At 47.2% G+C, this 14,369-nt stretch overlaps 1 protein-coding gene across 1 annotated transcript in view; it reads left to right on the top strand.

The window, feature by feature from the left end:
* Positions 1-11,747, top strand: part of PolD1 (DNA polymerase delta 1, catalytic subunit) — a 45,461-nt gene extending 33,714 nt beyond the window's left edge. The window contains exons 15-20 of the mRNA XM_089560937.1: positions 1,329-1,481; positions 3,804-4,039; positions 6,012-6,125; positions 6,971-7,026; positions 8,906-9,003; positions 10,574-11,747. Of these exons, the coding sequence (XP_089417063.1) occupies positions 1,329-1,481; positions 3,804-4,039; positions 6,012-6,125; positions 6,971-7,026; positions 8,906-9,003; positions 10,574-10,670 (754 nt within the window). The 3' untranslated portion in view covers positions 10,671-11,747. The remainder of the gene's footprint in view (positions 1-1,328; positions 1,482-3,803; positions 4,040-6,011; positions 6,126-6,970; positions 7,027-8,905; positions 9,004-10,573) is intronic.
* Positions 11,748-14,369: the final 2,622 nt, after the last annotated feature.

Below are 14,369 nucleotides of genomic sequence, written 5' to 3'. Positions count from 1 at the left end.
GAACCCACATATTTCGAATTATTGGCTATATCGAACACACAGATTACCCTCTTTAAAATACTATGTAAAAGCATAGGAAAGTTGCGTTGTATATCGAATTCCATTTTCGCCGGACATTGGATATATCGAACGCCGCGCCGCGCCCCTGGAAGGTGCGCTTTCCCCAAAGACATTCCTTACCGGTCCTCAGCCGCCTCAGCAGAGAATATTTCCGCAGTCAGTCAGCAGGCGCAGGGCCTTTTTTTTTTTTTTTTTTTGTTCCCCCGTTTTTGCACCCCACCGGCGCGAGCTTTCTTTCCCGCTCCTCCCTTAACGCCGGCGTGCGCTTGGGCAAGGTCATTGGAGCTCAGCGGAGAGAGGGCACGGCATGGAGGCGCGCGGCGACGTTTCCAAGCCACGCTTCCTTATGAAAGGAAGAGAGAGAAAACGGTCGCTCGCGGGTCTGGGGAGAAAGGAATAAAAAGCAAAGCCCAGAGCGCCGATCTTTCTCAGTGCTCTTTCTTTTCCCTCTGTCATTCCTTCGCAGCCGCGTTGACTACCGCTCGCATAGGCTTCGCTCGGACCGCTGCATCTGCGCCTCGCGTGTTTTTCTTGTGTGTGCCTGTGTTTCAACGCGCGACGAGAAGCAGGCCACAGTAGCCAACTGTTTTGCGAAGGCAGGCCTTGAAGTGGCCGGAGATGAATGTCCAGAAGATTTAGATGACGATGAGTGCTTGGACGACGCGTTTCGCGACTTGTTCAATTTTCCCGGCGCCGTTCCGTCCGAAGTGACTGTTGAGGACTTTATTAACGCTGGCAGCGAAGTTCAAGCGGTAGCCGACCTCGCTGATGAGGACACTGTGGCCAGAATAGCTGGCGTTCAAGACGCCGATTCCAGCGACGACGAGGGCAACTGTGTTCTCGAAGAAACGCGTCCGTGCACAGCCACTGAACTCAGCGTTCAGCCTAATTCGGCGCTGCTGCGGCGAAATGGAATGCAGGCTCTCGCGCCCAGACAGTCTCGAGAAGATTGAGACCAGTGTTTTGAACTTTGTTTCCCAGAGGAAAAAGCAGCCCAAAATTAGTGATTTTTTTTCCGCGAAATAAAGCGCTTTCAAATTGCGTGCCCATACTACGTGATTCGCGGCTGTTCCAAATGGTAAGCCACAATTTGTTGTGATCGCGAGTGCAGTTTTAGCCTATATCTGTATATCGAATTTTCGCTATATCGAACTATTTTCCGATCCCCTTCGAATTCGATATATCCGGGTTCGACTGTAGTTCCATACACTGCACTGCATTGCATGGCAGTGCTGGTTTCAGTGAGCGATGGCTTCCTCTCCGTGCAGGGACCCCGATGGGGCGGTGGAGTTTGCCAAGCAGACCATAGCCGACCTGCTGTGCAACCGGGTGGACATCTCCCAGCTGGTCATCACCAAGGAGCTCACCAAGAACGACGGGGAGTACGCCGCCAAGCAGGCACACGTGGAGCTGGCACACCGGTGAGTTCACAACCGCTCTTGTTCCTCACGGAGGCCTTTTTCTTTCCTTAGTGTTTCCTTCCATTGGCTAATTTCTTAGTGGAAAATGTTGAGTAACTAGGAATATAACTTATGTCAGTGAACTGTCTAAGCCAGTGTTCATGTACACTAGTTAGCAATATAGAGGAAACAAAGTCTAAGCATTCATTTACAACTAGTTTACCTCTTGGCACATGATATATCAAAAAGTCATTCTTGAATTTAGTAGAGAAAGAACCAGAAAGTTGACAGTTTAGTGCAAAAGGTTTGTTCCCTTTCATATTGTGCACGACTGTACAGTCGGGGACAAAAGTCTGTGGACCACATGTTTCTCAAATGAAGCCGATAGCTCTGTTATTAGCTGGCGTTCTGGAGACCACACTTGTGTAGATGAAAGAGCAAAATTTTCACTTTTACCTCCACAAGTGTGGTCTCCAGCCACTGGATAATAGCAGAGCTGTCGGCTTCGTTTGAGGAACACGTGGTCCACAAACTTTTGTCCCCAACTCTATATACATGCAGTAGAACTTTGTTAAATCATAGCCCATTCATAACTTACCCCCTTCACCACTGTGATGCCACATGTGGTGCTGTGGGTAAATAAGTAAATAAATTGGACTGTGGAAGATATTGTAGATTCTGATGATATTGATATAACAATATAATCATGGATGATTCAAATTTCTATATCATGCGAATCTCTAGAATTCCTTGGCCAAAGTACATTGCGCACTATCGGCAGAATTTCTGATGGTCCAAACACTGTCGTCATTATGGACCATACGATAACGAGTGCTGTGACTGCACCCGCAAGCATTAAGCACTGCTCTCATATCACAGATTCCACGATCACCAGAGTAATACACATTGCGAACACTGAGCTGTGGTTCACAGTGTTCGCAATGTGTATTGCTCAACTGGTGATCGTGGAATCTGTGATATGAGAGCAGTGGCGCATAGCCCTCACATCGCCAGTGGTGTGATCACCAGTCGCGCTAATACCAGCATTTTTCGCGACCCCGTGAGAATTGTATCATCGAGGTTCTACTGTATTTCATTTAAGCAGATTTTCAAATTATCCGAAAATGGAGTGAAACAAATTAGGCAAGCACAGAACATTGTCCAACTGCCTGCAGTACTTGGTAGTCACTGTCATTGGATTCAACAAAGCAACAGTCTACATCAACAAATAGCTCTTTCTACAGTGGGAGCCCATTTGGAGTTGTCGTGGTCGCTGTGTCAATCAGTGCAAGTCTAGACAGTTTCAGTGTCAGCAGACCTACTTTGCACATTTCTCTCTTGTGGGTAGCAGCCAAGGTTGGATGCCTGAGAGCAGCTGTCAGTTGAATAAGTGCATCAGAAAGAGAGCGCGTGTAGTCTGGACAATCTGGGACAGGCGTGCGGTGCATTATGTATTGACGAATTTGGCATGCCAGTGCTGTCTGTGAGGATTTTTTTTTATATATTTTTTTTTATAATTTTTTTTAATAATTTATATATATAAATTTTTTTATATATGGATTTTTTTATTTGGGATTTAACATCCCAAAGCAACCCAGGCTATGAGGAGAGCCGTAGTGGAGGGCTCATTATAATTTCGACCATCTGGGGTTATTTAATGTGCACTGACATTGCACCGTACATGGGCTTCTAGCATTTCGCCTCCATCAAAATGCGACAAGCATGGCCGGGATTGAACCCGCATTTTTCAAGTCAGCAGCTGAGCACCATTACCACTGAGCCACTGTGGCGGCAGTGTCATTAAGTGGTGTGACATTACATTACCAGTCAATTTTAATGTTCCCATGTTTGCAGTGAACTCAAGCGTTCCCACATAGCAACACAAACCTTTGAAGTAACCAAGCGAGTCCAAGCTGCCTGGTCAAATTTTCTATTAAAATTTACATTCTGAATTACAGGACCACAGAAAATCTGCAGATCATTCAGGATTTAAAATTAATACTGCCTTTTTATTCAAAAGTTGCGCACTTTGCTGCCAGGGGCTGGGTGTGAAAAACCAAATATACATTTGATTTTTGTTTTTGGTTTTTACAGCAAGAATAGAGGCATGCAGGCTACAGTCCAGACATTGCAGTAAATCCTTGTTGTGCTGCTGAAAATGTGCGCTGTATACCTTAAACGCATCCAGCATAGCACCCTTATGCATGCGGGTTGTGTTTCTGTCCCTGTCCCATTTTCCACATAGCACTGAACATCTCAACGATGAACTGCCAACTAGTTTCGAGGCCCTCGTTGTCTTTGGGGCCGACAGCACCTGAGAATATGCCGTGGTGGCCTTTGCAGGATGCGCAAGCGTGATGCCGGCAGTGCCCCCAACCTGGGGGACCGGGTGCCGTACGTGATAGTGGCCGCGTCCAAAGGCACGGCCGCCTACCTCAAGTCGGAGGACCCCATGTACGTGCTGGAGCACAGTGTGCCCATCGACACTCAGTACTACCTGGACAACCAGCTGAGCAAGCCCCTGCTGCGCATCTTCGAGCCCATCCTGGGCGAGACCAAGGCTGAGTCCGTGCTGCTGCGTGAGTGTCCCGGCCTTGTCAGGATTACCCCCTTACTGCGGCATCCCTTTCTCCCTTCTCTCAAGGCATGCTGTTGAGGTTTCCAGCGAGGGTGGGACAGTTACTGGATCGTTCGTATCCTCGCGAAACATTTGCATTTCTTGCACGCGCTGCACACATTTACTTCGTCCTTATCCGTAGGATGCGTCTTCAGAGGACATTAGCTGAACGCAGAGAATTTCGGGCAGAGGGAATACTGGGCAAACGGTGGTCATTCTCTTGCCCTTTTGAAGGGATGTGGTTTGCGCCAGTGTCTCTTTCATAACGATGTGCAGTTAAACCTAAATGTGACGAAATTGAAAAAAAAGTTTGTGATTTTGAGTTGCGTACAGTTTTCGTGTCAAGGTTCAGAAAGACAATGCAAAGGCGAAAAAATGGGAGATGTAGACATGATGACCTAGCAAATATTTCACGATAGCATTGATAACGCGACTGTGGTAGCAGCCAGGACCATCTCCGCCATGGACACTGCTGGTGCTGTCTGGCGCCGCTGGTGCCACTGCTTGGTTCGTGTCACCTTTTGGCATCAGAATCTCGTTAACAACTGAGTGGAATTGAGGAGCGCACGGTGCGCATCCCATGTTCTCGCGCTATGCCGTGTTGTTTTGTTCTGCTTTTCAGCAGAAATTGTTTTAGTCGCACCTGGTGTGACATTGCAGGTTTGACATTACAAAAGCGAAAGCCGCTGAGACTGCGGTGCTTACAGTGAGGGGCCATTCACCTGCTGTGCAGTGCATTGTGTCAACTGCGTTTTCTTGCTGTGATAATAGACATTTCTCTGGTGGCCATTCCTGTTTTATTTCTCTGGAGCTGTAGTGTAGTTCAGCCAAAGTTTAAGTAACCCAGTGCTAACTAATAAACAGTGGGCATAGCGAGTTTGTTATACCAAAGTCTACCGCTGCCGCAACACCTCCGTTATGTGCAGTTCACAAATATACACATTTTAATAAGAGCAGCCTTGGGGAATTGAGACACTTTGTGATAATAAGGAATTCACTGCATGAAGGTTCGTAACATCCAGGTTTAACTGTAGTATGCCTGTCTGCACAAGCTTTTATAACATCGGAGCCTTGTGGAGGTGGAAAGCTTCCTCACGGCCAGGATGAACTACCCAGAGTTGAGAGATACATTCCTATGCTCATGCTGCAGCCCATGCCTTTTACTTTTTGGACACATGCGCGATGTGCAAGAGAGCTCGGGTGTCTTTTCTTCTTTTTATTCCTTTTTCTCAAAGCAAATTTTAGTTTCAAGTAGTATCAACTCGCCCAGCAGTGAGTCATCTCGGGCTGCTGATTTGGCACGACTATGATAAAATTGACTCCTTGAGAATTAGCTTCTCTCTTTGTTATTAGCAAGCCTGTGTTCAGTTACTCTCTCTCTCCACGGGCTGTACGCAATTATGTGTTGTGCACAAAATGGATCAAAACAGCTGAGCACTAATCTGAAGCAGGATCTCATAGACTGGAAGTTCATTCTTTATTCCAGCTCCTTTCGTTTTGTGGCAGTTCAGTTTGGCTTCTTCGATGCCAGTTGCATTCTTCCTCAGTGGCTCAGTACAGTGGTTACAATGAGGCTTTAGTGCTTAAGCTAACGGGTTGACCTTTATTGTGTGATGGTGGTGGGGATGGTGAAAAACTTATTTTTAGGAAGGGTGACTGTGACTGAAGGGTGACTGGGTGGCTCTTTCTGGCTGAAATACTTGTACAGCTTATTTTGATGACGAATGCACCTGTAGCAGCACTGTCACCACCATCATCGGTGCAGCGAAAAGAAGCAGCGACCATGATGAGCTTCTGCCTCATGTGCTCATGCTTGTGCTTCATTATTCATGCAGATATGGTAGCCATGGCCTGACTCGCGTGTGACAGTGTTGTTCTGGCTGTGTGCTGTCCCTGGCTGATTGTGCCCCCCCCCCTTCCTCCTCCCACGGCAGATGGGGACCACACACGCACCAAGATTGTGGTGCACTCCAAGATCGGTGCGCTGGCCGCCTTCACCAAGAAGAAGAGCACCTGCATCGGCTGCCGGGCCGTGCTCGACGACCAGAGTGAGTGTCGCCCTCGTTCTTGTTCCCTCTCTTGGACGCATTTATTCTGTCGAAGAAAGTGTGCTGCACTGCGCAACAGCACGAAGGACAGCACAACATGGGAGACAGACACTGGTTGCCACATTCTTTGTGCTGTTTCTACTATGCCTTTAGGTTTAAGAAGCCTAAAGGCGGGTTCACACTGGCGAGCCGTAGAGGCCGCACAACAGGTTTAAGCCGATTTGTTACGCTCCCTTCCTGCTTTCCGAGTGCTCCGGAACTAACTTGTCGACAAAAATCAATCACACAATGTCTGAGACTCACCAGTGTGAATGTGCCTTAACCCAGTACACATTTAGACAATGGCATTTTGTCTCCGCTTTAATGTGGCAGTGTTGTGCAGCAGATTTCTTGCTGCTGTCTCTGGCATAAGTCCCTGCTAATGCTTCAAATGTGCCAGAAGTGCAGTGTCCCTTTTATTTTAGTCCCCACATTCCATTCTCCCAGCGCACGGGGTCAAAAACCACTCTGTATCTGCATCCATAGCGAGGGTTCGGCACAAAGTTTTTCTCGCACAAACAGGTTTCTGCGTCTCACCTGATTCACATGCTGCTGTCTGAGACAGTTCTCTAACATCTAAATAACTTTCAGATGTCTCAACTTTTTGCATCTGAGGAATTGTTTGGCAGCTGTCCACAAATGATGGTGATACATTGGTAATAACAACGGACTAATAATATAGCTTGCCAACTGTGTGCACATTTGTTTCCTGTGCATGTGTTTTCTGTGAGGCTTTTTGCCACGTCAGTGCCATCTTGTGTGCATTATCAGCTTTGTTCTTTTTCTTTTTTTTTTTCTCAATGCAGACACTGCTGTGTGCAAGCACTGCAAGGCAAAGGAGGCTGAAATCTACTTGGTTGAGGCAAGTGGCCTGTCTTTCATTGTGTTCTCTCATTCATCCTTTCATGTACAAGACAAGCTTTGGCAAGCCTAGGCTGTGTGCTTATGTGCATACCATGGGAATATCCCATTTCCAGAAGCATACAGCAGTCTGTGTGCCACGTAGGGTTAAGATGGTCAGCCACAGCTTCAGTCGAACCTGGATATATCAAATTCAAAGGGATCACAAAATACTTTGATGACAGCAAAGCTTTTGTGTAGCCTAGAAGCAAGAATACATTCCACCCACCCTCGCTTGATGTATTCGTGTAGCAACATGATGCTTGCCGGTGTGCTGGAAATGCTGTGTCGTGAGGGGTTTCTACGTCTAACCTGCTTCACATTGCATCTGCAGCGGAAGATGGTTTGGAGCCAGCCACTGCCTGTCGGAAGATGTTTGGTTCCATTACCGGTAAACTAATAAATACAATAATCTCATTAAAGCTAAGGTACGATTGGTTCCAGCAACAGCTTTGGCAGCAAAGCATGCCTGGCAAGGGCCGAGATTGGCTTCACCACATAACAACAGTGTGGCGTGGAAATGAGCACAATAGAACGCAGGTCACCCTCAAATATTCCTCACGTTCATCTCACCGCACGGCTTGACACTACCAGCATCTCCCCAAGGCTGCTCAGCTGACCCATCTCCGTGCCTGAAAGGGTTCGTAGAGCGCCGTTAGAAGAATTATGGTGCGCAACATGCAGTTTGATATATCGAATGTTCTGCTGAACACGCGTTCGATATGCGCAAGCATCAGTGCTATACTTTTCCCAAGGATTTTCGAGGGTATGTTCTCAATGTTGATATAAAGATTAATTCGATATATCTGAGTTCGATATATCCAGGCTTGGCTGTAGTCCCAACTGTGTTGGCAGTTATGAGCTGACCTGCCAGACCGCAGGTGACCACAAAAAATTTGCTGTTGTTTGTTTGGGGCCATAACGAACCCTGTCAGGCCAGCTGTGCAGTGTGTCCACTTATGCCGAATCCACTGGTGGACAGGAATGATTGAGATTTGCCGTTTAGTGCGCATTTGGTTGGTTTGGTTTATGGGGTTTAACGTCCCAAAGCGACTAAGGCTATGAGAGACGCCGTAGTGGAGGGCTCCGGAAATTTCGACCACCTGGGGTTCTTTAACGTGCACTGACATCGCACAGTACACGGGCCTCTAGAATTTCTCCTCCAAAGAAATTCTAGCCGCCGCGGCCGAGATCGAACCCGCGTCTTTTGGGTCAGCAGCCGAGCACCATAGCCGCTGAGCCACCGCGGCGGCGTGGCAAATGCGTTTAGTGCGCATTTGGTTTGCATATTGATTGAGGTGTCTGTGCATGATTGGCTGGCAAATTCAGGGGAAGATCTACGAGTTGGATAGGGTGGCATCTCTTGTTTGTGCAGTGGATTTCTTTAAATGCCTGCGCTGATAAAATGGGGCCAGGTTGGTTTTTGCATGGAAGATTTCTCGCCTGGGGTAAGGTGGTCATCCTGTCTGTTGTAAATTTGCCACTGCCGAAATTCTGTTTTTACTTTTAGCAGTGTAGATTCAGCACCTTTGTATAGCACTGAATTGATGGAATTCACCTATAAAATCGCACAATCAACTAGAATGGTCACCAGAGCTGATTGCTCAAGTGAAATTGTAAATTGTGGGGCTTAATGTTCCAAAGTGAAACATGGGTTATGAGGGACACCAGAGTGGAGGGTTCCGTTTACACCACGGGGCTCCTTAACGTCCGCTCACATCACACATCACATGGCCACCTCAAGTGAAAAGAAACGCAGCCGTAAAACGGAAGGTACATGTGCCTTTGGCAGTGAGATTTGTGGCACGAGAGTGGTGGTCAACGGTGACTCCCCCGTGCAGGTGAACCACCTGGGGAGCCTGGAGTCCAAGTTTGCGCAGCTGTGGACCCAGTGCCAGCGCTGCTCGGGGAGCCTGCACGAGGAGGTGCTCTGCACCAGGTGAGGAGGAGAGACGGCACCTTTCGTCCGTTGACTCATTCACAGTAGAGTCTCCGTGACGCGAACCTCGTGGGGTCACGGAAAATATTGGCAGCATCGAAAACGAACAAAATCCGTACGCTGAACCACGGGAAGTGCATTCGCGCAGATCGGTTTACAGCTGACAAGATTTATTTACAGCCGTGAGCCACCACCGCTCACCACGCACAGTATGTACTGTGTGACTGACGATTGCGTATCAGTGATGTGTGGGCAGTGCTCGGTGCTCGAGAGTGCGGACGTGGCTTGCGCATTCTTATCATCCTTAGTGGCATGAGCGAGTGTTCGGAGCACGCGAAATCTGCTCATCTCATTCAGTGCACTTCGGCCAGGGAACTCGTCCTGAAATTTTTTCCGCCACGATCATATCAAGGTTTTATACTGTACTCTATTTACTCACATAATGAATGTGCTCGCTTTTCTTTTTTATAATTTTAGGAGATATGTTCATTGCGCAAGGCAATACATTAGCCAGAATTGATGTTTCAACAACTAAACAGTGGGTGCGGCTATGTGAACGCATTTGTTGTGCAAGTGAATGTAGCGTTGTGTCATTCATTCACACTGCCACAAAGATGGTGGGAAGGGCTGAGCTCCGGCATCCTCTGTACTTTCTGGGCCTGCTACGTTGCGGACCAAACATTGCGAGTTGCACTGTGCCGCCGGTCATCTTCATGGAAGCGCCACTCACGGTGATGTCCTGCGTGTGTTTCGATGGCAGGTGAACACGTGTCGCGCAAGCGTGGCGTCGGCGGCAAATGTTTTCCACACAGCTTGCCTGGCTTTGCGCAAAGCATAGACGTTTGGACACTGCTAAGAATGCATTTTCCAAGCATGACAGTGTTTTTTCTTTAGATCTTGTCAGGATGGGCACAAGTGCGATTCTCTCGGACAGGAAGCACATTCATAGCTTAACTTCTGCAGTCGGCTTATTCTTCGTCTGTTACATAGACTAAGCTGAAAGGCACTGCAAAGTGCCAGTGGTCCACAAGACGTGATGAAGTATCTCCTACGACGACTGTTCACATCCTAAGAGCACTGTACTCACTAGGCTGACAGCTGCTGACTGTGGTTTTCAAGGTAATGCTCAGAATTAATTTTTTTGCAAGCCATATTGCAGTGCGGCTAACTGGCCACTGTAAAGCATGAAACCGCTCATGCACAAAAAGACCAGCATTTACAATTCCGCACTACCTTTCGCTGGTATTCTGCACTCAAAATACAAGGGGCGGAACATCTGTCTCAGGCACTCAGGATTTTGTCCTCATCACTGCCTATATTAACGGACAAAAATACATGGGTCCCAATGGGCTGCATACATTTTCACCCTGTTCACTGTCCATGCAGCGAGTTTTCAGATTAACAAGGTGTAAGTACATTGAAAAAGTTTAGTCCCCAAGAAAATTGTCCATAATTGGAGTCGTCCATGTTAACAGTGGTTATATTAATGGGACATGACTGTAATTGTGACAACACTAGGACATTCCGTCACTACCTCCTGAAGAGTGTGCCTCTGTGTGTGTCTTTGCAGCCGAGACTGCCCCATCTTCTACATGCGCAAGAAAGTGCAGAAAGATCTTGCCGATCAGGAGAAAGTGGTTCAACGCTTTGGGCCCTGTGACTGGTGATGACAGTAAGGGGCCACAATGGCTTCGAGCTGCTGCCAGTGCAGTGTCACGCTGGCCATCTGTGCTTGTGGTGCGCCCTCTTGAATGTCTGCGCAGACATTTTGACCGCAGCCCACGTGACAGCCATGTTGATGGCATCACCGATCTTCTCCGGCCTGCACAACGTCACCAGCAGTGTGGTTGCTATACATTGCAAGGAACATTTGCTGCAAGTGAGGATTTGCTGTGCCTCCCAAGAAAGACGATTTGCTGTGCCTCCTATGCATTTTAGTCTGCCAGAACCTGCCTCAGTGTGTGTGTGTTTATGTGCGTGCGTGTTTGCGTTAACATATTTCAGTTCTGTGTTATTGAGGATTGTGAAGTTGTAGACATTTTATCACTTTGCACATTCTGTGTTTCTGAAAGGCTTGTACATGAAGACACAATAACTGGGAATATTAAATCTGTGTGCGATTTTGTTTCACTAGTGGCACATCCTCTCTTACTTGATGTCCTTTTACTCTCGATTTTAAAGCAAGGGTGTGAACGTGATTGGCATCAAACCAAATGTTTTCACCACACCCTTACAGAAAAACAGCACACAATATGAAGGAGCTGCTATACAAGCTGCTTCATAACCACTCATGTGAAAACATGTGATTCAGATAGGCATGGTTGTGTAAGTTCGATCCAGTCACAGCAGTGTATCCATCGAGCCAAGACGTTAACTCGACTGAGGTATTTCTGCATTACCTTGCAGAGCTCATCTGCATACCTTGGGCTTTTGCTTGAGCTGCTCATGGCTTTGCGTTTGGTGTGCTGTATTTCTTGTATTGATGAAACCTGTGTCTTGAAAACCTGTTCAAACATATGTAAATATGACATGTGCTGGTGTACACATTCATTTAACATTTAGAGACCGTAAATTTGCTAATGTTGTTTCTGGTACCTACTTCTGCGAAGTGTATCACACTGTCAAGGTTAAAACAGGTGCTGTATCATGTTAGATTATTAAAATTATTGGATTTCAGTAGTGCTACATGCTGCTTGTTGACACAGTGTCTGTTTACAATTAAACACATGCCAGTGCTTTCAGAACTCTCTGAATTGTGTGATAGTGCTCCAGGAACTGGTTTGGCTGGTTTGTTTGAGAACGCACCCAAGTGTCGCACCACTGCACACATTTTCTTGGGTCATTCACATTTCTCTTACGCCATGGCAGTAGTAGTCCCCTTAAAACTTTATGGCATTTGTTTTTGCACCTTTTGTACTGAGCACACGCTTATTGCAAAACTGTGGTTCATGGGACCCGGTGAAGTTTATCTAACAAGAAACCCACGGCCCTCTGAGAACCACTGGCTCAGGTACTAGTTTCTCAGAGGCAAAATAAGCCTTGCTGCTGCAGCTGTGACTGAAATCCTAGTCGAAATTCCAGAGGAAGAAATGGTATTGGGCAGGGCATGTAATGCGAAGGCACCAGGCAACACATTCTGTAACGCTCCGTGCAAGTGGACCTTCGGGCTACAGGAACCATTCGCTAAAACGAGTTTAGGCAGTGTCCCCTCAGCCCAGAGAAAGCAATGGAATAGAAGCAGACAGGAAAAATTGGTTCTTGCTTCAGTATAGTGTAGCTTTCATGCTTTTATTGAAGTCTAAGGACTACAGTGTAGTCACTGTGGCCTACGATTATAACAGCATTGAGCTTACATGTTTTGTAAAGCGGTGGTTGCCTACAGCGCACGAAAAACGGGACTTCTGTAAACCAAAACTCCTCTCCTTTTACAACAGTTGTATGGCAGGTGTCGACCTTCCAGATCAAGTCGTCAACTGCTACTACTCGTACATCGGCATCAGGAACAAAAACTGGGGGTGGCTGTTGACACAAAAGCTCAACTTTGCAATTGTGAGCACCTCAAAAATCTACCAAATTGCTAGAGACGAGCCTGCTGACTATTTTTGCTTTGGTAAGACTGTTACTCGTCATTACCTACGCCTTGCATGCATCAACCAGCGGTTCGCAGACACTCTGGCTCAATCGTGTCTGATGCCTCTGTGAAAAGGAGAACGATTCCTGCGCAAATGAGAATAACTGCGGTGCCAGTATAGCCAGAAAAGATTCATGAGGGCCTGCAAGAAGTGTTATGTCGCCCTGTGTAAAAATCATGGACATTTTAACAAAATTCACGCCACCAAGTAGGAGTGGAGCGAAGTAGCCACATGTGCTATGGGGAGGACCTAGCGTACTATAAAAAGTACACCTGTGTAACTTTGGAACGTATGTGGTAATCGTGGAAATATTTCAGTAATCTGTTTTTCTTGATAAGGGAGCATTATGCGCTAAAAATGAAGAAGATCCCTCCGTTAGATTTTTCTTGGTCCCTATGGGCTAAAGATTTTGTCAAGGCTATGTTCCAAATGTTATAATCTTAAAGATTAACAAGTAGTGTTGTATCATAAGCATTTTAGTTTAATGTTTGAACTAAACACTTGCAATACTTTTTCTATGCGTTGCAATTTTTGAATTTTAAATTTAACAGCTGGCAATTCTACCTCTGCATGGCTCTATGCAGCCACCGCCACACCCCTTCTGCATAACCTAGGGTGGCTTGACGACGACAACGTGCTATATCGAGGCACCCTATCGTCACCAATGCAGGAGAGGAGATAGGGTGGCTAGGGGAGGAGAGCTGTAGCTGTCTGAGGTGGCACACACACCCACGCGCTGCCTCCTCGCTGTTGTGCCACGTTCAAGCTCGTTGGCGGGCGGTGCTGTAAAGCGTGCTGCACGCGATAGCTTGTCCACGTCGACCGCACCACTCACAGCTTTGTCTTCCTAGTATAAGCCGTCTGCATATACAATACAGTACAACATCATCGTCATCAGCCTGACTACGCCCACTGCAGGGCAAAGGCCTCTCACATGTCCTCTCCAAGCGCCCTCCGTGTCCCTGCAACACAAACTTCTGATTCTCATCCGCCCACCTAACTTTCTGCCGGCTCCTGCTACGCATGCCTTCTCTTGGAATCCACTCCGTTACCCTTAAGGACCAGCGGTTATATTGCCTTCGCATTACATGCCCTGCCCAAGCCCATTTCTTCCTCTTGATTTGGAGTAGGAATTCGAAGTCATTAATCCGCATTTGTTCCCTAACCCACTCTGTCTGCTTCTGATCTCTTAACGTTGCACTAAAAAAAAGGATATGTAAGGTCACCTGCACCGTGCATGCAAAGGAAGCAAATAAAGAAGTGAGAAAAGGGCAGAGATGTGTATATAAAAAAAGATATTTTGTGCTGCTTTCGAGTTTCGCAACTTGCACAGTATAGCGTAAACGTTCTCTCCACACTGCATTTCTTAATCGGTTGTCTGCAGTGCAGCGAAGAACTGCTGGTTTTCTTTTTTTTTACTCTGTTTTGATCAGGCACTCCTGAGAACGCTGTTCAACTAGCTGGGTATGCCTTGGCGTATTGAAAAATATGGTTCGTACACACCAGCACTGGGATTCAAACATTGTACCTCACACGCGATTTGGAGGGGGGGGGGGGTGGCGGTATTGTCATGTGACTAACCACGTGGTTCACCGCTGCTACTCCGACCGTCGCCTTGCTAGTTGTGGTCACGTGACTAGCCATATGACTCCGTTCTCTTGAGAAGGCGCCGCTTGCGTGCGCGCCTGCCAGTTTCTCGCTATGAACGAAGCGAATAGGTTGGAACCGTGCTCT

Source organism: Amblyomma mixtum, chromosome 1 (genome assembly GCF_055824585.1).
Source record: "Amblyomma mixtum isolate Tamu chromosome 1, ASM5582458v1, whole genome shotgun sequence".
In the NCBI taxonomy this organism is placed as follows: domain Eukaryota; kingdom Metazoa; phylum Arthropoda; class Arachnida; order Ixodida; family Ixodidae; genus Amblyomma; species Amblyomma mixtum.
Note: the sequence above shows the minus strand (reverse complement) of the source record. Positions and strands in the feature narration are given on the sequence as shown.